Source organism: Triturus cristatus, chromosome 6 (genome assembly GCF_964204655.1).
Source record: "Triturus cristatus chromosome 6, aTriCri1.1, whole genome shotgun sequence".
NCBI classification, from domain to species: Eukaryota; Metazoa; Chordata; class Amphibia; order Caudata; family Salamandridae; genus Triturus; species Triturus cristatus.
The window spans coordinates 1664080500-1664104513 of record NC_140589.1 but is presented as its reverse complement, the minus strand read 5'-3'; the positions used below and the strand labels follow the sequence as shown (position 1 = coordinate 1664104513).

General features: G+C 42.0%; 1 protein-coding gene across 1 annotated transcript in view; it reads left to right on the top strand.

The window, feature by feature from the left end:
• The window catches only part of BICRAL (BICRA like chromatin remodeling complex associated protein), an 834654-nt gene extending 810937 nt beyond the window's left edge, over nucleotides 1-23717 (top strand). Inside the window, exon 12 of the mRNA XM_085612825.1 lies at nucleotides 21906-23717. Coding sequence (XP_085468951.1) covers nucleotides 21906-21964 — 59 coding nt within the window. The 3' untranslated portion in view covers nucleotides 21965-23717. The remainder of the gene's footprint in view (nucleotides 1-21905) is intronic.
• The last annotated feature ends 297 nt before the right edge of the window (nucleotides 23718-24014 follow it).

Here is a 24014-nt window from a genome sequence, read left to right as displayed (position 1 = left end):
ACACTGGGTCTGTATTTCTAACTTGTGTCCCATCAATCGTGTTCCTATCTAAAAGCAGTGTGAAAAGAAAAAAGAAGAAAAAGCAGTTACAGAACGTTTACTGCTCCTATGTACTGGTCGACATGTTTCAGCCTTCGGGAAGACTATCCCTGGCTTTCTTCAGGACCTCATGCTCAAAACTTCTAATCGTAGGCTTCGCAAAGAAAAAATGGGTTATTACTATACCCTTATGGCTGTTTCCAATTCCTCACTGTGATTATTGATGTTTAGTGACATCTAAAAACAACAAAAAAAATTGTACATTAAGATTTGGATTTATACAGATAATCACATGGTATTATCACTGCTTACATCTATTATCCCCACTTCTCTGTATATCTACTAAAGATTTTAAATAATAATGATCATGCTTACCAATCAACATTGAGGAAAAAACCCCACCTCACTCAAGGCAAGAAAGAGGCCCCGCTCTGAAAAAAAACGTGAGCCAATAAAAAACAAGAATAAGGAAAAAACGGTCTCTGTGACTCAAGAACGGTGAACTTCTCAGAGAAGACAAACAGCTTGTTAGCTGCACAGTGAAAGCCGTGCCCGTGTAGATACTGTTTGAATTGGGTAATAGAACCATGTCTAACTCATTTATTTTCTGAGTCACTGAAGTATCTTGCTACGAATAGTGCTTGCAATGTTGGAACTTAACATCTAAAACCTGATGGATTATGTCACTTTAGGTGCATTTTCGAATATGGAGATTTGTTGCATTATTCTTATGCCATACCTAGTCTATTGTTTTTAAAGATGCCAATTGCTGCTTCGCTGACACGCTCCTGCCTCTATTACTTAATTAGTAAGGGACATGGTCAAGCGGTTTGTTTGTCTTCTCTGAGAAGTTCACCGTTCTTGAGTCACAGAGACCGTTTTTTCCTTATTCTTGTTTTTTATTGGCTCACGTTTATTTTCAGAGCGGGGCCTCTTTCTTGACTTGAGCTGGTGCCAAGTGAGGTGGGGTTTTTTCCTCAATGTTGATTGGTAAGCATGATCATTATTATTTAAAATCTTTAGTAGATATACAGAGAAGTGGGGATAATAGATGTAAGCAGTGATAATACCATGTGATTATCTGTATAAATCCAAATCTTAATGTACAATTTTTTTTGTTGTTTTTAGATGTCACTAAACATCAATAATCACAGTGAGGAATTGGAAACAGCCATAAGGGTATAGTAATAACCCATTTTTTCGTTGCGAAGCCTACGATTAGAAGCTTTGAGCATGAGGTCCTGAAGAAAGCCAGGGATAGTCTTCCCGAAGGCTGAAACATGTCGACCAGTACATAGGAGCAGTAAACGTTCTGTAACTGCTTTTTCTTCTTTTTTCTTTTCACACTGCTTTTAGATAGGAACACGATTGATGGGACACAAGTTAGAAATACAGACCCAGTGTTCGTCAATTGTTTATTCTATTTTAAAAACACCTGAAAATAACACAAAAAATTTTGGTTGCATTGCACTCTAAATACTTTTTTCCTCTTTTCTTTGATGAATGCTTGATAAGAGGATACAACTCATTCGTATTGCCTCGATGTCACAAGAGGTTACTGAGAAGAGTTGTTTGGTACCCCAGATGATGACACTGGGCACTTTCAGAGTGTAATGATGGGATGCTGATTATCCTTAGATCAAGCTCTTTTTCTTACCTCTTTTTTGTCTTCACTTTTTTGTATCTGTTTCTTCGCATGCTTATCTCTTTAATTCACTGTTGGAGCAATTGCTAAGAGTCAACTGTCTTGAATTTTTCCTAATGGGTTGTTAATTACGACCTACCTCGTTAATACGCATGACGTAGGTCTATTTGCAACCCACTTGGACTTATTAGTGAAACTCAAAAGAGTTTCATACATTAGGAATACCAATTTCCTAATTGCAATTCGTAAAGAATCCGATTTAGGAAATCGGTATTCCTAATGTTAGTACATCTTGCCCATGGTCTTGTATATAAATAATAGTTAGTGCGTGCAGTAATACCTTTGATTGGGACAGTGACTTTCAATCCTGTGCAAATCTAGGGTTCTCTTACACTATTGACTGTAAAGAATGAAAGTGAAAACCAAAATCTTGCTCTTCCTGAGAGAATCTCTCCTGATGTCAGAAGACTCTTAAGCCCACATGTATGAAGCAGTTTTGTGGTCTGAAACAGCCGATCAGGCTGTTTCCAACTGCACAAATGCTTTACATATGTACAAAACACAAACTGCGATTCGATAACACGTTATCGAATCTAAATGTTTGTTTGTGATTCGGTATTTGGAAGGGCCATGTTTAGGGCGTCCCTTCCGAATACTGAATCTGAATGGGATATATGAATGTTTTACAAACAAATTACAGTTGCACAACATTAATATTTTACTGACTCCTTGAAGGAGGTGATAACCCTTTCGCAAATGGAAAGAGGTCTCCAGGTGGCCCCTTACACTTTGAGAATGGAAAATAAATGAAACTGCAAAGTTTCATTTTTTTATTTTTTATTGCATCCTGTTTTACTTTAAGGAAAATGGGCTGCATTAAAAAAATTATTGCTTTATTAAAAAGAAATCACAGACATGGTGTTATGCTGACCTGAGTTGGCCACCATCCCTGTGATCTCTGAGATTCCTAATGGGTCGCAAATTGTGACCTACCTCATTAATAAGCATGAGGTAGGTCTATTTGCGAACCTCTAGGAATCGCTAATGAGTTTCATTCATTAGGAATACCTATTTCCTAATCGCAATTCATAAAGAATCGCAAATCGGCACTCCTGATGTTAGTACATCTTGCCCTTTGCCCCTTCCCTTCCCAGTTTATGATAATCACGTGCCATATAAGTCTAGGATTAAAAACATTAAAAAAAAGTGTCACTGCTCCAGATAGGGAACCTTCTTGCAGATGCAGGCTGGACCTTTGGCTTCCATACACAGATATAGTAAACAGTTTAACTGTTGCATCTTGCCATTGTTTCTTGCATCTACAGACTGTACAAATTTCAGAACTTCACCTGTCTCTGGTGCACATGTTCCTCAATGTTTCCAATGTCCGCCTGAGAATATCTTTTTGCTGCTTCACAGTCCTGCAGTTCTTTTAGGAAGCCAGTACCATCTTAATACCATCTTTCCTATCTCATGATTGTCTAACCAACGTGAGACAGACAAAATTTGAAACATTTTAGTGTAAAGACACGTCCTAACAGTCTGTCATTTGTGCGTTGGTGAAACTTAAAGGTCACTACAAACCTGGGCGAGCTACCCTTTATTGCCAAAGGGGACAGGGTAAATCACAAATATATGAAAAGCGGGGTCCCTTTTGTGTAACTCACGCGGGATGTGGATATGCTAGTTTGGAGGCTATGGGGATGCACCACCACAGATTTCCAAACTAAAAAAGACCTTGTAGGTATACTGTTTAAACACTGAGCACTGTCTTCTGTAAACATGTCTAATTTTATTTAGTACAGTCGAATCTCAATATTCCATGAAATCATACATCAATATTTAAAACATGTTACACACAATTCCATCACTATTGCAGTTCTATAAGTAAATAGATTTCTTTTTTGAAGTCTTTAAAAACACATTCTGACACTTTTAAAAACTGTTCATCAAAGCAATTCACCTGTATGGGGTACATCAAGGCTGTGTGTTGGTACCCACACTGTTTTCTCTCTTCGTGAATGGTGTTGACCAGTTTCTTTCTGAGGTCCCAGCGGATGCCCCAATCCTGGGGGGGTGGGATAAAGGGGTAACCTTATTGTTTGCAGACAACACTTTATTATCAAAAACACCAGGTGGGCTTCAACTGCTTTTAAACGGTTTTAAAACTTTCTGTGATTCCCGCGGTTTAGAGGTCAACACTACCAAGATTATGCTTTTATTCCTTAATCCCCACAAGTCATATAGAGGCAAACTAACACTAGGAGAGTATCCCTTGGAGAGGGTTAGCAATTTTGACTACCTGAACATCGCTATCTCAGATGACATGTCTTGGAAGTCCCACGTAGTCAAGCAGACACTTAGGCATAGGCAAACAGTGGGCCTTGATCAAAGAACACAGTAGTTCCTTTAGCAAACCAGTGGCAGCCCCACTCTTGATCTATGATGCTAAAGCTGTAGGCCCAGCTCTCTATGGAGCAGAACTGTGGGGATTTGAAAAGATGGATGCCCTTTTGAACTCTGAGAACAAGTTCCTTAGGTCACCTTGTTATGCTGCCACAGAGCAAGCCACTTCACCCATTAAGGCTGGATTTGGGTAGAGCTTCTATTTCTTAGAAGGCAAAACTACGTCTGCTATTGTTTTGGCTGTACATAAGGACTACTCCTGAGTTGCTCCCATATGCTTCAGCCCTTAAGGAAGTTAACGCACTCGACAACTTTAGACAGATAGGTTGGATCCGCAGTGTGAAATCTTTGCTAAGCACAATAGGATTAGAGGGCTATTGGGATGTCGAGGATCCATCATTGCTCCCTAGTAAAGAATCAATTAAGAAGCACTATTGGGACTTGGTATCGCAGGGGCCACTTACTAGCTCTTCATGGGGACGTTTAACCACTGAGTTTATTACCATTCCCCAAGAGAGGAAACTCTATATGCAGTTCAGATTTGGTTCTCTTCCTTTGAACTCACTTACTAGCTCCTGAAGGCAGCCAACTGCTACCTCCCAGTTCTGTCCTAGTTGTACTGCTGCAATAGAGTCTATCACCCATGTATTATTTGTCTGTCCCAAATATTCCTGCCCGAGAGGAAGATGATTGAGGCCTATTTGCAAAGCAACTGGGCACTCTCTAGTATGACAAAGCTCTTCGTATTTTATGATCAGATTCTAGTTCGGCGATAGCCTGTTCTGTTGCAAAATTCTTGGGGCATATGTGAATCATAAGAAGAACTTTGCGGAAAGCATGAGACCATTGCACATGTTGTTTTATTATGCATCTTAACCATTTCAGCTGCTTACGGTTTATGCTCAATTGGCAATAATTAGTCGGCTTTGAATATTTATTCTTTTCTATAACTTAGCCAGCATATCCGGCCGTCATCTGTTTTTGGAATAGGCAGATGCTTTAGCTGACTCAGATTTTTATGTTTACTCATGTTTTAGAAACTTTTCTAATGAATTTTAGTTTTAAGTATTGATAGATACTCCCCATTGGGTTATTAATTGTATTATGATTGTTTTTTTAATTAATTGTTTTTAAAACCGCTTTGTACTACTTGTAATGTACTTTTATGGTCTACAACCGAAATGACGTTTTATGATTGATTGAATTCACCTGGACAATTAAAAAAAAGTATTTTTCAAACTCTTCATGAACAAATTTTATAAAACCAATAGATACTGTCAAAAACCTTTTACAAAAAACAGTGATTTAACCAAGTACTGTTGAGGCAGTGTTTCGGTGTACTTGAGTTGGTTTACCCCACCTTTTTCAGGATTCAATATTTTAAAACATAAACAATGTCTAAAAAACAAAAAAATCAGATTCAACATCTCAGTCTGAAAACCTCATATTTGACAAGTTTGTAAAATCTAGCTCAGTCTTGTGCATAAGTGCAAATCATTCCTCCCGACCATTCATATCCACATATACCACCTTCCTTCACATCTTACATGTACTGCCAGAGTAATGGTATCTATCAACCCACTACCCCCCCCCCCCCCGTCACTCAACTATGGGATGTTCAAATGCATCATGCCCTTCATACTTAAGGGTTATGGAGGAATTCTTATATTTAAATCTATTCTGCATTTTCCTTGCCATGCCCAATAGTTACACCCAAATATTTAAAAAATCTACCTTCAAGCCAGTCGCTGCTCTTAGTCTTCTTCCATAGACTGTTAACTTGCTTAAAACAACCTGTATGATTTTCTTGGGGGTTGTGATCCTATCTGGAAGGATGAATTTTAATGCGGCTAGGTTATTTTAATGCTGGAGGTATAGTTTGAAATTGATTAGTCAGTTTATTATAAATTATGACTTACTATTCTGTTATGGGGATATTCTTTCCGTTATTGTCCCCATAGACCTGCTACACAATCAAAGTCCCAGATCTGAAATATTGATAGAGCTATGTTATCCGTGTTGACTGTCATCATTCATAAATCACTATACTCGTTTAAAAAAGGAAATTACAATTGTGGAGCTATAATATGATTTTTCACTCCTCTGCACCTGCTATACCAAGGGTCGCCACTCTACAGGGAGAATATGAATATATATATGTTCGAGGCATATGAGCTGCAGATTACACACTTTTGCATTGATCGCCATCTGGTGTTGGGCCCGGATGTTTGCAGTTTGTTTTTCCTCTAGGAAAGTCTTTGGAAGTCACGAGGTCGGTGACTCCTCCCTTGGATCGTATTGCTCATGGGCTTCGGCTCCATCCTCAGATTGTTTTTTTCCGCCATCGGGCACGGATGTAATACTTCGCGCTCCGGTTCCGAACATTTCCAGTTCGACGATCGAAGCGGAATCCTCGCTCATCGCGGTATTGTTCAGATCCAGATCTCCTCAATCACCTTCTCTTCGACACATCTTCGATTCCAGTCGTTGACGGCGGCCTTCGGGCCTACCCAAGCTCCGGTCCCGGCTGATGGAAAGAACTCCTTTCAAGAAGTGCCCTCGATGTGGGTCCAAATTCCCCCACACCTCTTCATGAGGTGTGCAACCTCTGCCTCTCCCCTGAACACGAGGCTCGAGACTGTCCGGCCTGCAAGTCTTTCAGATCGAAAAAGACTATTCGAGATCGAAGGGCCAGACGAAGCATGGCGCACTCCTCGACCTCCGTTCCAGTCGACATCTTCGGGGACGACGTCGAAGATCCAGGACAGCAGCACACCGAAGAGGACCTCGTCAGTGCTTCCGAAGCCGACGACTCAGATGTGGAGGACATCACCCCGGCACAGAGGGTCGTGATTACTATACCCCCTCCCGCACCCGCGCCAACACCCAAAAAGGCTTCGGTCACGCCTTCGCCTCCGGGCCTAGGCAAGACCAGAGACACTGCTTCAAACACCCCACCTTCGGGCCCGGTGAAGAAGCCAAATAAGCCTTCCGGCGGCTCGGGCTCGAGCCAGCCCTCCAGCGGGGCCGAGAAACACACTTCGGCACCGAAAAAGAGACTGGCCTCTACCTCGACACCGAGCTCTGCACCAAAGTCCTCGGTGTCGAAATCCAGCCTTTCGGTACTGACCAAACCCCATAAGGCCCTCGGCACCGACACTTCTACGCCGAAGCCCACCTCGGCACCGACCAAGAAATCGGAGGTTCCCAAGCCCAGTGCTAAGCACGGCACGGACAAGCCTAAAAAGTCATCGGCACCGAAACCTTCGGCGCCGACGGAACAAACATTGTCACAGGAACTGTTTACACCGGATCCCTTGCAAAAGACTCTTACCAAGGATCCAAAAACTGGACATTTGGCACTCTCTTCTAAAAAGAGACATTTGGACAAACCGGCTCCGCCTCCACCTCCAAAGAGGAAGGACTCTGCTACCTCCCCTTTCAGAATGCCTTCCCCACCTCCTCCACCCTCTCCACCTCCGCCCCCTCCGCCTTCTCCACCCCCACCTTATCGCTCCCCGACCCCGTCTCCAGACGATGATGATCAGGGGGACCCATATTATGATCCAGGGGATGTGCCCCAAGACCCCACCCCTACAGGATCCCCAGACCCATGGGACAACTACAATAATCCAGACATTCCAGACGTCCCACAAGATGACCTTTACCCTTCCAGGCCATCTCCACCGGAAGACTCATTAGGGTTCCACCACCTACTTCAGAGGGCGGCACATTATCACGGGGTAGAGCTACACACTGACCCAGTAGAGGAGGATTTCCTCCTCGACACCTTTGATACCGCACATAGGTCTACCTCCATACTACCTATGCTCAAGGGGGTGATAAAACATGCGCCAGAGGTTTTTAAGGACCCAGTCAGGGCTAGGGTCATTAACCCACGCATAAGGAAAAAGTACAAAGCTGCCCCCACAGATCCTGCCTATATCAAAGGGCCAGCGCCACTGGATTCCCTAGTGGTTTCCACTGCACGGAAAAGGTCAAACTCACAGGCGTCAGGCGAAGCACCACCACCTGACAAAGAGTCAAAGCTACTGGATGCGTCAGGAAAGCGCACTGCGTCACAGGCAGCCAATATATGGCGTATCGCCAACACTCAAGCGCTATTGGCCAGATACGATAGAGCGCATTATGATGAATTAGAAACCATAATGCACCACCTCCCAGAGAGATACAAAAATAGGGCCAATGAATTAATTCAAGAGGGTAAGACTATAACTAACACCTCCATACGCTGTGCCTTAGACGCCGCAGACACAGCCTCCAGGGCCATCAACACTAGCGTCCTCCTCCGTCGCCATGCTTGGCTGAGAGTATCAGGCTTCAAACCTGAGGTACAGGCCTCCATCCTAAATCATCCCTTTGACCAAGAACACCTATTCGGCCCAAAGGTAGATGAGGCCCTCGAGAAAATGAAGAAGGATACGGCGAAATCTATGGGAGTCCTGCAGTCACACCCTCCTAGGCGCTCCTTTCGCCGCTCTTCCTTTCGGGGTACGGCTAGAGGGTACTCCTCAGATAGCGCGTCCACTTCCTACAAATCCCCTGCTTAGTCCACCTTCACAAGGGGTTATCAAAGAGGCGGCTATAGGGGCAATAACAATAAAGGCAGAGGCAAAACAAATACCGCCCGCTCTGCCACACCGCCTACCCAATGACTTCCCCCCGCTCCCTCCAGACCATCCCACTCCGGTCGGGGGCAGGCTACATTTCCTTCAGGTCTGGGAGACCATCACCTCAGACAAATGGGTAACCCAAATTATTTGCTCAGGGTACTGCCTAGAATTGACATCTACCCCCCCAAACATTCCACCCAGGCAACGCCCAATGTCACAAGAACATTCCACATTACTAAAACTGGAGGTAATCTCCCTCCTACAAAAACAGGCAATAGAACAAGTTCCCGCCAATCAGCAAAATTTAGGGGTCTACTCCCTATATTTTCTAATACCAAAAAGAGACGAGACTCTACGACCTATTCTAGATCTCCGGCCTCTAAACACATACATACATTCGGACCATTTTCACATGGTAACACTTCAGCAGGTACTTCCGCTCCTCTCCCAGAACGACTTTCTCACCACACTGGACTTGAAAGACGCATACTTTCACATTCCGGTACACCATGCTCACAGAAAGTACTTCAGATTTGTAGTGGACGGGCAACACTACCAGTTCAAGGTGCTCCCATTCGGGGTCACAACAGCACCAAGGGTATTCACCAAGTGCCTAGCGGTAGTGGCGGCACACCTCAGAAGACACCACATTCACGTCTTTCCATATTTGGATGACTGGCTGATAAAAGCCATGTCCTACAACCAATGTGTACACCACACCGCCACTACAATCCAACTACTTCACCAGCTAGGCTTCACGGTAAACCACCAAAAGTCCCAGCTAACACCATCCCACATAAAGCAATACCTCGGTGCCACCATAGACACCTCAAAAGCCATAGCCTACCCCAATCCTGCCAGGATTGCAAGCATTCAAGCTTTGCGTCAAAGATTCATACCTCAACACTCTCTTCCACCAAGAGTGTTTATGCAACTGATAGGGATGATGGCCTCTTGCATTTTCATAGTGCCTTACGCAAGACTCCAGATGCTTCCACTCCAAGAGTGCTTAGCGCGCCAATGGAACCAGACCCAGAGGCAACTGACAGATCTGGTGTTGGTAGACGGTCGCACCCATCGCTCTCTGCAGTGGTGGAACACCGCAAATCTTTCCAGAGGTCGACCGTTCCTGGACCCGGTTCCACAAATAATACTAACAACAGACGCATCGCTCTCCGGCTGGGGAGCTCATCTATTACACCTCACAGTGCAGGGCACATGGACGCCGCAACAAAAGTTACTCCATATCAACCATCTGGAGTTACTGGCAATCTTTCTAGCCCTAAAATCCTTTCACAGATTTTAGGCAAGGCAGTCCTCATTCGCACAGACAACATGACGGCCATGTACTACATTCAAAAACAAGGCGGCACACACTCTCCACAGCTCTCTCAACTAGCACAGAGCATATGGAGATGGGCAATTCCACACAAAATCTTTCTCCTAGCCCAACATGTCCCAGGAGTCCAAAACACCATGGCAGATCTGCTCAGCAGACAGACGCAGCAGATCCACGAGTGGGAACTTCACCCACAGGTTCTTCACCCGTTCTTTCAGATGTGGGGGCATCCACAGATAGACCTCTTCGCCACCCACGAAAACAAAAAATGCCCAAGCTTCGCCGCCAGATACCCACACTCATTGTCCAAAAGCAATGCGATATGGATGAACTGGTCAGGCAAATTTGCGTACGCCTTTCCACCTCTCCCACTAATTCCATTAGTGCTGCGAAAGCTACAACAGCATTCCCTCACACTGATCCTAGTAGCTCCAACGTGGGCCAGACAACCGTGGTACACCACGCTGCTGGAACTCTCGGTAGTACCACACCAAAAGCTACACCTCTCACCATGCCTCCTAACCCAGAACCATGGAGAGATCAGACACCCGGACCCAGCTCAGCTCAACCTTGCGATCTGGCTCCTGAGATCCTAGAATTCGGATACCTTAACCTTCCCCCTGGTCTGTATGAACGTCATCAGAGAAGCTAGACGCCCTACCACTAGAGCCAGCTACGCTGCCAAGTGGAAAAGATTTGTTGTTTATTGCCATAACAACACAATCAATCCTCTAGACGTATCTATACAGCACATCATATGCTACTTGCTTCATCTACAAAGGTGTAACCTAGCATATACATCCATTCGGCTACACCTCGCAGCAATTGCCGCTTACCTACAGAACAGACAGCACCGATCACTTTTCAGAGTGCCTGCCATTAAAGCCTTCATGGAAGGCCTGAAACGAATAATTCCCCCCAGAGTACCACCCTCACCTGTGTGGAACTTAAATATAGTTCTCACAAGGCTAATGGGACCGCCCTTCGAACCTTTGCATAAATGCGAACTGCAATTTCTCACATGGAAAACAGCTTTTCTTGTAGCCATCACTTCCCTTAGAAGGGTCAGTGAGATACAAAGACTTACTATACAAGAACCTTTTCTCCAAATGCACCAGAACAAGGTTGTTCTCCGTACCAACCCAAAATTCCTACCCAAAGTCATTTCCCCCTTTCATCTAAACCAATCGGTAGAATTACTGGTATTTTTCTCGCAACCTCAAACTGTTGCAGAAAGGGCTCTACACACGCTAGATGTTAAACGGGCCTTACTTTACTATATCCAGAGAACACAAGCTTTCAGAAAGACCAAACAACTATTTGTCTCTTTCTCTCCACCACACAAAGGCAACCCCATCTCAAAATCAGGGATAGCTAGGTGGATTGTAAAATGCATACAGATTTGCTACCACAAAGCAAAACGAACGCTATCTGTTCCCCCTAAAGCCCACTCTACACGAAAGATAGGGGCTTCTATGGCTTTTCTAGGGAACATCCCATTAGATGATATCTGCAAAGCAGCTACATGGTCAACACCGCACACTTTCACTAAACATTACTGTGTAGATGTGCAAACCAAGCAACAAGCTAGTGTGGGCCAGGCTGTACTAAAAACACTATTTCAAACCACTGCAACAGATACTGGTGGTCGCCGCTAAGGTTGGGAACTGCTATATAGTCTATGCAAAAGTGTGTAATCTGCACCTCATATGCCTCGAACGGAATATGCTACTTACCAGTATGCATCTGTTCTTGGCATGTAGAGCTGCAGATCTACACACGCCCACCCGCCTCCCCGGCTACCTGTATCTGTTCCAGTCTATCTTATTTAGATACAACACTCATGGGTTTCTTCACTGTTATTACTACGCTCCATCTTTCCCTGCTGGCGAAAAACAATCTGAGGATGGAGCCGAAGCCCATGCGCAATACGATCCAAGTGAGGAGTCACCGACCTCGTGACTTCCAAAGACTTTCCAAGAGGAAAAACAAACTGCAAACATCCGGGCCCAACACCAGATGGCGATCTATGCAAAAGTGTGTAGATCTGCAGCTCTACATGCGAAGAACAGATGCATACTGGTAAGTAGCATATTCCATATTTTTACTTGGACTCCTAATCTCCTACATGTGTTTTATCATTACACTCATCTGTGTAAACTTAGCAACTCGATTTTGTTGACGGTTATAAAATCACCGAAGTCCTTTTACTCGTCCCCTTTCTGCCTCATGTTGTTGAGGGGTCAAAGTTCCTTCACTTTCCACCTTTCTGGCTCATGTGAAGTCTGTGGCAGTTTTGTACTATTCACTCCCAGGTTTCTGTTTAAATTACAGAAAAACACACTGTTGCAACAAAAATGGCTGTGGACTCCGTAATATAGTTGTTTATGGTCACTCAACTTATATTTTTCTTTTAGGTTCTGGTACTCCCTTCTTAAGTTTACACTATATATGGGAATCGTCCCTCTGTCTCCGTTTTACACTAGAATTGATGCAAAATCCTTCTTATTAAGAAGCCATTTTAGCACTAATTCCGTATTCACCCACAACCCGACTGTCACTACGAGTTAAAGGGTCTGTTTCAGTTGTTTACGACAGAGTTCTCTTATCTTATTTTCCCCTTTACTCCGGACCTAATATAGACCTACTATGGGCGTGGACAAACAAAGACCAAACCTTAATCCTCTTTTCTTCGGCGCCCCCGCGTGTCCTGATCTCCTTACCTTTCACTCCATCCTCTTGATTCCTCAACCCTTTTATACGTATAGTTACCTGCGCTTCCGCTATACTCTAGTGTCTTTGTTTGCCGCCATCATAATGTCAGGCTTGTATCTATCACTCATACATAAGTCACACTACTATACCAATATGATTCACCACTATCCTCAGTAGGCCCCCTGAATATGATGTCCCTGTTGCGCAAGACTACAGACAGCCTAATTTATTATGTATATACATTCTCAATCTTCAGTATTGGGCGAACATTCCTGTTTATTAAGCAATGACACCATTTTTACAATACATTTTTGCATAACTGAAATCCTGTTCCAGTTACCTAAATTTTGTTTTAATCAACCCTATCTGCTATACGTATTGTGCCTGCATGTTGATAGCCATTTGGGAATCAGGCTGTCGTGCTATGGTTACACTATCACTTTGTGAACAATTGAGTTATTGGGGCTTGCTTTACTCCACTTATGAGCCAAAGACCTCGTTGTTGAGCGTCACTCTGGGATTAGGCAATGACACTGTCTTTGTGTTACCCGTTTCCTCAAATAGGATATCTTTCACAGTGCCTTCTTTCGCAAACCTATATTTATAGGGCTTCCCCAAAGTGATAGGTTTATCTAAACGATCATTCACATTCCTCTCTATTATTTAAACCATACTTATATGTGCTGAATTCGCACATGTAATATTGTTGCCTCTTCTTCCTTTTATTGTCTACTACATCGCCTCCCCTCATTGTATTTTTTATGTGTTCCAGAACGCACCATTTTCAATTACTTTCTTTGTGCTTCTGTTCAAGTCAGTGTTCTATTAAGGGTGCATTCTTCCTTTCAGTCCTGATTGCTAATCTATGTTCATTAAGCCTTAAACGCTTCTCTCTGCTCATCCCACCTACATATCCTTTATTACAAGGGCAAACAATCAGGTATATTATGTGCTTTGTCCTGCAATTCACCATACTGTTGATATGGTCGCTTATTCAATGTAGTTCTATCTTATTTCCTCTTATAATGGTTCCGCAATTACCACATTTACCACATGGGAAATTCCCTGTAATCTTGTTTCCATTTACAATACTCAGTTCCTAATAGTTTTGTTCCTTCTGTACGTGAATAGGGGATTCTCTACATTTTCCTTGCCATCTCGACGAAGGGATGACCAACTTCTATTGATCAAGTTTTTAATCCAATTTCTCACCTTTGAAGAGTACGTGATACACACAATACTTTTGTTCTCCTGTTCTTTTGTCCTTCCCTGAAACAGGCTTTTCCTATTATAAGATTTAGCTCTTTTGTATGTTCTTCAAATCAGTCTTTTGGGATAGCCTCTCACCACAGTTTTCCCTTGTAATACTTTTGCATATACCTCGAAATTGGCTGTATCTGTACAATTTCGCCACAAGCGAAGAAATTGGCCAAAAAGTATATTGTCCTTCTGACAACTTAGATGATTACTTGTTTAGTGGAGTAGGGTATTCCGATCTGTCAGTCTCGTAAAAATTCTGCCTCCAACTTACCCTCTTTGACTTTGATTTTTATATCTCAAAAGTCACATTTAAATTGACTAGTTGTAGAGGTACATTTCAAATTGGGGCCCCCACTATTTAACCACTCAATAAAAGAAGTCAGATCCTCATTAATGCCATGCCAAATAAAAAACTAATCGTCAATGAAACGCGACCAATGTGATACATTTTCAAGAAAGGAGCCATCTCATTAAATATATGATTTTCCTCAAAGGCTCCCACATACAGTCCAGACTAGGGACGCAGGTTGCGCCCTTGCTGGCCCCTTTAGTTTGCCAATAGTAATCCCCATTAAACAGGAAAATTTAATTTCCACAAATTCAGTGATCAAGCTCGCGTGGGGTGATAGGTCACCTTCCTCATTCTGTAATATCCCCCTAATAATCTCTACTGTGTCATTTTGGGGGATATTTGTGTATACGGTCAGCCATTCCGTGGCGGTTGAACCGCCATTGAAAGGCTGGCAGAGAATGCCTTCAGGGTCCCGTTGCGGGCCCCCCTTATGCTGGGGGGAGGTGTGGGTGCACTGGGAGGGTACTGGGTACCCCCCTATATTTCACTGCACCAAGTGGCAGGCACAGTGTAGTGCCTGCCACGTAGTGCAGTGAAGTGCACAACATGCTCCTTTCAGCATCGCGGCGGTGCTGCTGTCAGCAGCCACCGCCGCAATGTTAAAAGTGCGGAATTCGACCGCAGTGGTAGCGGTCCCATCATAATTGAATAGGCGGGACCGCCGCACGCATGGCGGCCGCTACGGTGGCGGGCAGACCAAATCAGCCCCTGTCTTCTGTAAAAATGTCTAACTTCATTTAGCACAATTGAATCTTAATATTCCATGAAATCATATCTAATTTTTAAAAACATATTACACACAATCCCATAATTATTGCACTTATATAAGTAAATACATTTCTTCTAGCGAAGCCTTTAAAAACACATTCTGACACCTTTAAAAATCTTTCATCAAAATAATTCACCTGGGCAATTGAAAAAAAGTATTTTTTTAAACTTTTTATGAAAACATTTTATGAAAACAATAGATACTGTCAAAAGCCTTTTACAAAAAACAATGGTTTAACCAAGTACTGTCGGCGCAGCGTTTCGGTGGTACTTGAGTTAGTTCACCCCACCTTCTTCAGGACACACTTTTTTAAAACATATACAATGCCTAAAAAACTAAGAAATCTGATTCAATATCTCAGTCTGAGACCCTCATGTTCAAATCATTCCTGCCAACCATTCATATCCACATAACATCTTACATGTATTACAGGAGTAGCGGCATCTATCAATCCACCGCTCCCCTGTCACTCAATTATGGTATGTGCAAATTCATCATGCTCTTTATACTAGGGGTTATGGGGGAATTCCTATATTTAAATCTATTCTGCTTCCTCCTTGACATGCCCAATTGGTACACCCAAGTATTTCACAAATCTACCTTCCAGCCAGTGCTCTTAGTCTTCTTCCATAGACTGTTAACTTGCTTAAAACAACCCATATGATTTTCTTGGGGGGTTGTGATCCTGTCTGGAAGGATAAATTTGAATGTGCCTAGGTTATTTTAACGCTGGAGGCATAGTTTGCAATGAATCAGTCAGTTTTTATAAATTATGACTTACTATTCTGTTATGGGAATATTCTTTCCTTTATTATCCCCAGAGACCCGCCACACAATCAAGGTCCCAGATCTGAAATTTTAATAGAGCTTTGTTATTCGTGTTCATTATCATCACTCATAAATCACTCTACTCGTTCATAAATTGAATTTACAATTGCGGAGCTATATTATGCTTCTTCGCACCTCTGCACCTGCTATACGTCGGGTCACCACTCTACAGGGAGATTATAAATATATATTTACCTGAACTCTTCTACATTGGCCTTATCATTGCCCTCATCTGTGTAAACTTACCACATTGCCTCGATTTCATTGTGGCTTATAAAATGGCTGAAGTCCTTTCACTTGTCCCCTTTCTGACTCTTGTTTTGGAGGGGCCAAAGATCCTTCACTTTCCACCTTTCCAACTCATATGAAGCCCTTGGGATTCTTGTACTATTTGCTCCCAGGTTTCTGTTTAAATTACAGGAACACACACCTTTGCAACAAAACTGGCAGTGGACTCACGGACCCTAAGTTACTACAGCTAAAATGGACCCAAAAGAGCAGTAAATGTACTCCAGCTCAAACCTGAAATAAGTCCAGCACCTCACATGGCCAACCAGTGGAAGTGCAACATCCTCCCATAGAAAATTACGGAGGCAGAGATTTAAAATCGAAACCCTTAGGAAATGATGTTACAATAAATTAATTTATTTTGACTGTTTCAAAAATATATCTAAATGTAATAAAATGTTAAAAATTGTATATAAATAAAAATATTATTTTATGATGAAATAATTAACCTTTTTTAATTCGAAAATAAATTAAATGTATTTTAAAAAAAAGACATTAAATTAATTCCATGCACAACACTTTGTAATTTTTCATACATAATAAATTAATATAAAGATGGCTACAATCAAGTTCACAGTTTCTAGGTTGTTAAAAAATATCAATAACAACCTTTTTATCTTTAAAATTAATGTAATGTTACAGTTTAAGCACATATAATAAAATTCCTTTTAATTAATTTTATACATCACTTCTAATCATTATTAATACCTAGTTTTGTTTTAATTTAAACTCCTGAAAAACGAATTTAATATAATGCAATATATTTAAATTAGTTAAAGGTTTAATTAAAATATAAGATAATCGTATTGTATCATTTTTTCTTTTGTTCTACATGTAAATAAGTATGTAAATATAATTGAATATAATATTTATCATAAACATATTTGTTCATTTTTTCTGCAGTTAAACTTTTTTTTACCTTTTCCTACTACTGTATCATAGGGAGACTTTGCAACTAAAAGGCTTTTTGATGATTAAACCTAGGAAAATGTTTGTACATTTTTTTAATTTTCACCGAGGAAGAATTGCTTGTGAGTTACATAATGTGGATTACATTTGCAACATGAGCTGCATTCACTTTGTTGCTAAACAGCTTTGTAGGTTTGGCCCTTGTTTTAGGGAGAAATTATTTGAGGAAGAAAGATAGGGATTACAGGTGCAGGATCAACATCTCTGGGATGTTAGGGGAAGCTGTCGTTGCCAGATACCGCTTCTCACCTGAGCGATCCTGGAGATGGTTGCTGACAGGTAGCAGCCATCTACAGACTGCTATCATGCTATCCCAGCCTATGTCAAAATACTGATTGCACTCTATTTCATGACCACTGGTCAACAGTTTATTGCCATGACACAGTCACAGGTGTAAAGGTAAAGGGTGGCAAGAGTATTTTATGCCTTTACTCTCTTCTCTCATGTGCTAGGTGCCATTGACTGCACCCACGTTGCACTTCAGCCATGTCACTGTACAGGACACCTTTAGGCAACAGACACCGCTGCCACCCTGTCAATGTGCAGGCTGTTTGCGATGCTAGGGCCTGCTTCACTGATGTCAAAGCTGACTTTCCTGGAAGCACACATGACAGATCTATTTCCCACACTACTTGGTTGTTGGGGATTTCAGTGACGTGGCTTATTGGTAAGTAACAACACCTCACACTGGGCCACACTTGCATCTGGGGTTGGCAACTCAAACATAATCAGGAATCACTACAACACAATACATTACCCTGACACACACTGCATGTAGGTAGGCATCATGTAGTTCAACTAGAATAGCGGGCCCTTTGTTAGAAATTCTAATTTCTTTTTTGAAAGTGATACTGGTTATGCTCTCTCTCCCCATCTCCTCACACCCTTGAGATGTCCACCAACAATATCTCAACACAGATACAAAAGGGCACTCATATATATGCAAGACATTTTTGAACTCTACTTTTGGGGCCTTCAAGCCATGATTTTGTTGTATTGAGAATACGGGGGTGCTGATGTACTCCCCAAAAGTTGTGTGCAAGATTGTTGTAGCCTATTGTGTGTTCCACAACATCGCTATATGGCCGGGCCTATATTGAGCTTGAATCTGATCTATGCTTACATCCAGGTACCCTGGGAATAAAGGTCAGTATATGCAGGTGGAGGATCGGCTAGTCAACTTAATTTTCTCATGGGCTGCTAGTTTGTTTGCTGCATTTAACTGGTTGGAAAGCCTATTTTCAATAACAAATGCTAGATGCCTAACACACTATCCAATGATAGCATCTTAGAACAACTCTCTTTACTTCGCATAATGTCTCCAACTAGCATGCTGTGCTCAAGATTAAAAATACTTGATTGTTTATTTTCTCAAATATTGTAGTACTTATTATTACCAAAATGCAGCCACAATATCTCACATAATGCAGTCATGTTTTAGGACGAACATACTAAAATCGTAGCCTACCACACATGTATTAGGCACACAAATGATCTCTACTTTGACTTTGTTTCTTTATTGCGTTTAAAGGTTTAGTAAGACATGGGGGATTTCTCCTAAATGCAGAGCCTCCACCTGTGTAAGGGGGTTCCCTTCCCTCTGCATGCATGGCAGAGACTCTGTAATCGGGGCAAGACGTCCTCCTACTGCAGCCAATAGGAAATGCCATACAGCAAGCGGAAGTTGGCCATTTTATGATCATTCGGAGCCGCCCTCTCTTCCAAGCACCAACATCCTCCCGTTTTTGCCCCCAATAGGCTCAGGGGCTTGACACGAAGCCCCCCCCCCCCCCCATTCTCTGTGAGTGAATTAAACATCACCTAGTTGGTCCACCATAAGTACCCTCAGATTAATGGGGGTCCAGATACCCAGTTGAGCAATGCAGTATGGGCCCAGATATGGCAAGACATAGCAATGTGCTGTGGTGCTGTGTGTGTCCACACACACCAGTGGAAGCTGTGTTGCAATCTATAGGAGGACTTTCACCTCTGGGCTTGGACTGACACTCAGGACATTATGGGCTTGTCATCTCATCAGTAAAAACAAAGGGAGAGCGAGGAAATAGCGGGGTATGTCCTTTTCCCTGATGTAAATAACCAAACAACAAAAGGGACAAACCCTGCGGGGGTAATCCAGACTCACTGCATCAGAGTGCCAGGGAATCAGGCAAAAACCATTAGATTTTTAAAAAGAACCCTCACCCCCCAACCTAGTTGGTGGCATGTTTCATCATCGGGTTCCCACCTGGGCTGCCGAGCGCAACCCACGTGTGCTTTGACGCCTGATTACAGCGGAGCAGGTGGTTTTTGTGAATGGAGTGAGATTTAATGTGCAAGTAAAATTGCCTCTAGGATCCTCCTTCAAAGTAGAACTGCTTTATTATTGAGGTCCCAGGGCAAGATTAAAAAGGCAAAGATGGATATTGTTAAGACTAACCTGATCTATAATATCCTAGAGGTGGTCTACATGTTTCAGCGTGTCTATGAAACCTAAATAGGCTTTCTTCAGGATCAAAGGGTGAAGTGAGGCTAAGTCAGAAGACCTCGTGAGATATCAGCACACACACTAAGGTGTGCTGTGAGTGCGGGGGTAATGCTGTACTTACTGTTCACACTGACACGTTTAAATCTGTAAAATAAAGCAAAATATAAAAATTATTCATAGTAAATGTGCCATAAGTAAGTGCTTGAACTGTAACTAGTCAGCAAGCTGATAGACATCAATAGCTCTGTTTCATCATTCCCATAACTCCATGGCAAAATATAGTGCAGAGTGTGGTCAAAGGACCATTCAAGGGGATTCCCTGCAACAAGCTCTGAAGCGAGCGCGTGTAATCATTAGTTACTGTAAAGACCAGTTAAAAACAAAGTGAATTGTATGCACAGGTAAAATTACATTGTGGGCCTCATATTAAAGGCAAAAAAGCGAGCCACCACACCCACCAAAGGTGGGGGGGAACTTGCTACTTGTTCCAACCTTAAAAACCCATACATGTTGGGTCCAGCACAAGGAAAACCATGATGGCAGAGAAAACAGTCGCAAAAACGTAGTGGAGTAGTAGACATAATCTTACTTAAGCATAGCTTAGGTAGCATGGATCCCGGCAGGGGTGGACACCTGTAGTCACATACTAGGAAGATAAAAGGTGAACAAGGTCCGTAGTTTGCAAAAAAAGAGGGGGGCATGGATGCCAAAAGAAACCTGAGGGTAACTCAAAGCCAGTTTACTTTGTGAAGGCGATCCATCCGCATTATTTTTTGGCTTGTCATTCCAATGTAGCGCAATCCACGGGGGCAGGTGATGAGGTAGATCACGTTGCAGGAATTACAGTTTGTGTGTTTCCGTAGATGACAAACACTGCAATTGCCACATGGAAAATGCCGTGACATTTGGTAGTCCCCATGCGTTAAGAACTGTGTGGGTCAGTGGTTCCTGATTTTTTGGGGCGTGTTGATACTAAACTGTCATTAAGACTTCTCGCTTTTCTGTAAGAGAACAACGTTTTTATTCCCAGTGTAATTTTCCTGTTTGTAAAATCTTCCAGTGTTTTTGGATGATTTTTGATACCTGATTGGAAATGGTGCTATATGTGGTTACACTGGTAAGTGGTATCGTAGTGTCAGTTCTTTTAATGTCTCTTCCAACAGGCCATCCCTGTTCTGATTTCGAGCCTATTTTTGGGAGGTCCTAAGAATCCTCTCCGGGTACTCACGTTCTCAGTTTGAAGGAGAGGACTGATGCTTGCTCCTTAATTTTTCAATATCACTACAGTTTCTCCATAGTTGAAGGTATTGTCCTCTCATCCACATACCCAGCACACCCACATTATACTACTGTACGTGAGAGACCTGAATGCTACCTGGCTGATCCTACATGCTCAGCTGGAAGAGTTTGAGCAGCAGACAGTAAGTAAGTGTATATTAGTATTTGGCACTTTGGTGGACATATGTTTTGTGAGTGCTCTCATGTCTGTTTGCTGTGATTTTTGTCATAACCTTACATATGTTATTGCACATGTACTTTTGTGGTAAGAACATTTTGAAAGTTCTTCTTTACTAGCATGCATGTGTAATACTTGTTTACATTGAATTGACTAATCATATGATCTTGTCACTGTGGAAATGCCTTTTAAAAAGGTCAGAATTTCTGGCAAATTATACATTTAGTGTAACATTCCCATTTTGCCAATTTAAGTTTATATGATGCTGACATTGTGTACTTTTAATTTACTTCTCAACCACCATACTCTTGTTACAATTTACCTTCAAAGTTCACACAATTAATCAACAATGCGTGGAATGTTTGATGTATAAAAATATCCACCAGTTCAACCTCATTTAAAATGCTTTGTAGGCTGGTTGAAAAACTGTCTCCTCTCAAATATCTAGTATGTGAAACCTGTTGAAATTCTACTTATCCAATAGGCTAAACTTGGTTTTTAATGTACCTAAATATTATCACGTTTGACCTTCTTTGAATGGCTGATTCCGCAGCTATGTTGTGAAGTTTTAATTTTAATGATTTATAATTACCAACATTTGAGTATGAAAGCACAGGATAGTGACAAGTTTGTAAGTCTTCACAATATCAGTACTTTTACAATGGGAAAAATATTCCCTTTTAACTGTTATGTATATATGCGTTATTGACCCAATGACAGATTCTCGGCTTGAAGGCAGGCATGAAGACTTGGCACCAACACCAAAGAGGAGGAAGTAACCCCAAGCATGAGTAATGCACCCGCTATGAGACTAACAAGATCTCTCTCTAACAGACTAAGTGCAGAGGCTGAACAGTCACCTTGGGGATCAGTGGATGTGGACACCAACAGTCAGGTGGAGGAATTTCTTGGCATTGAAGAAGATCAACTGGTGATATCGCAAGAGCAGGCCCACAGCCCCACCTTAACTCCTGAGACCCTCATTCTATTGGGATGTCCAGCTGCACCTCTTGCCCATGCATCACCTCCTCTTCCCAGTGCCTACCCAGACGAACATGAGTCAAGGGATACTTCTCCCCCAACACCCCTCTTCTGCTGCCCAATCCTTTCCCCATGAATATGTTATTGGGTACTCTTATGGAAGCTCTGAGGCCAATTGTAAAGATCATGTCTTCCAGTGCATGCAAATGCATGTTTCATGCTTTTATGTGAATGTGCAATGAATATGTCATGAGGTTATGATAAGCAAGATCATGCAAAAACACATTCAATGATTATTTAGTGATTGTTTCATTTAGAAATTATTCCAGGGATGTCATAAATGTTTGACTGTTTTCCTTCATAATTCCATTATTTTATTTATTTTTATCTCTTGCTGTTAGTCTTCTTCATTTTAGTTTTAGGCTCTTAAACTCATACAGGACAGGTTCCAATTTAGCTGCAGTTTCCATTTCAGTCTGTCAAGCGTGTTTAACTTTGGCCCAGATACTGCATGTCATTATCTTTCACAGAACTTGTGAAAGCATCAATTCATCCAAAACATGACTTTACAAACACCTAAGATGACATAAGCCTGATACAAGTTCCCTGTTATCTCTGTTTCAAGGTCAGAGAGTGAACACTTTAAATAAACATGAGCTAAAGATGATGCACATTATATGTTTTATGGTTATAGAATTGACATGCTTTTGTCTGTGTGATTATTGGACAGTCTATCTCTGACCTAGACGCTGCATGTCATTGTCTTTCTAGGAACCTGTGAAATGTTTAAATCAAGACAATGACATTGATAAAAACACCTAATGTGACCTCAGTCTCAGGCAAGTGTCTTGTTATAAAACTCAAAAATAAGTAATACAAGAAATAATAAATCTATATTTCAATGTCAAATTAGAATAATAAAACAATGTAGTCTGAATTGACATATTTTATACCAAAGTACTTTGTACTATTGCACTGTAGGGCTAACATACTGATGTAGATTGATTATGTCAGAAATTCCTTAAAGATTCCCCATGTAAGATAAGATCGGTGGTTAACAGTATAAAAGGCTCATCAATTGGCCAGTTAGAAGGAGAGACACTTCACCCATGTCACAGACGCAAATCCAGATGAGCACAGCACCAAATTCCACCTTGACTGTAGAAGCCTCCAGCAAGACTCTCTGCAAAGTATTTTGCCTTCAATAACTGGTGCCAGAATTGTGTTCTCGCAAAGACACAATCTCTGTGCCCTTGGTCTTGAGCTCAAAATCGCTGGCAATCTATTCCAAACAGACAACAAATCCTGTTGTTCAGGTATGCGCACTACCTCTGAAACTCAGGCTTATTTTTTATTCATCTTCGAGAAATAGCATAGTGCTCAGAGATTGCACAGTGAGGGTGTTAAGGGGCACAAATTATGATGTTACAATTTTCCCCTGTTTTCACTGTTATTGAAAAGCTTAGCTGCTTTTAATTCTTCTGAGATGTAACCTATATTGTATGCACTAGATCCCAAAGTTTTTTTTTTAAATAAATATGTTGAAATACACATTCAGTTTTAGTGATCCTTGAGTGTGTAACCCATTAATGAATGATCGTTTGAAGTACCTCTGCTCCCTGTTAGTAACCCAGAAATCACAGATTCACCTAGGCAGGTATGCTCAGTGGCTTGTGTGGGTCTACAATAACCTGTTCTGTGGTGGGTGGGGGGGGCGCTAGAGTGCCTGGCAGCAAGATGGCTGCTGCTTAGCAAGGCTCTGCTGGATGATATCTCAATCTGGCACTCATCCACGGTATTTGGGCATGAAACTGGCTGATTTTGCACTGGAAGATTGCTAAATGAGGA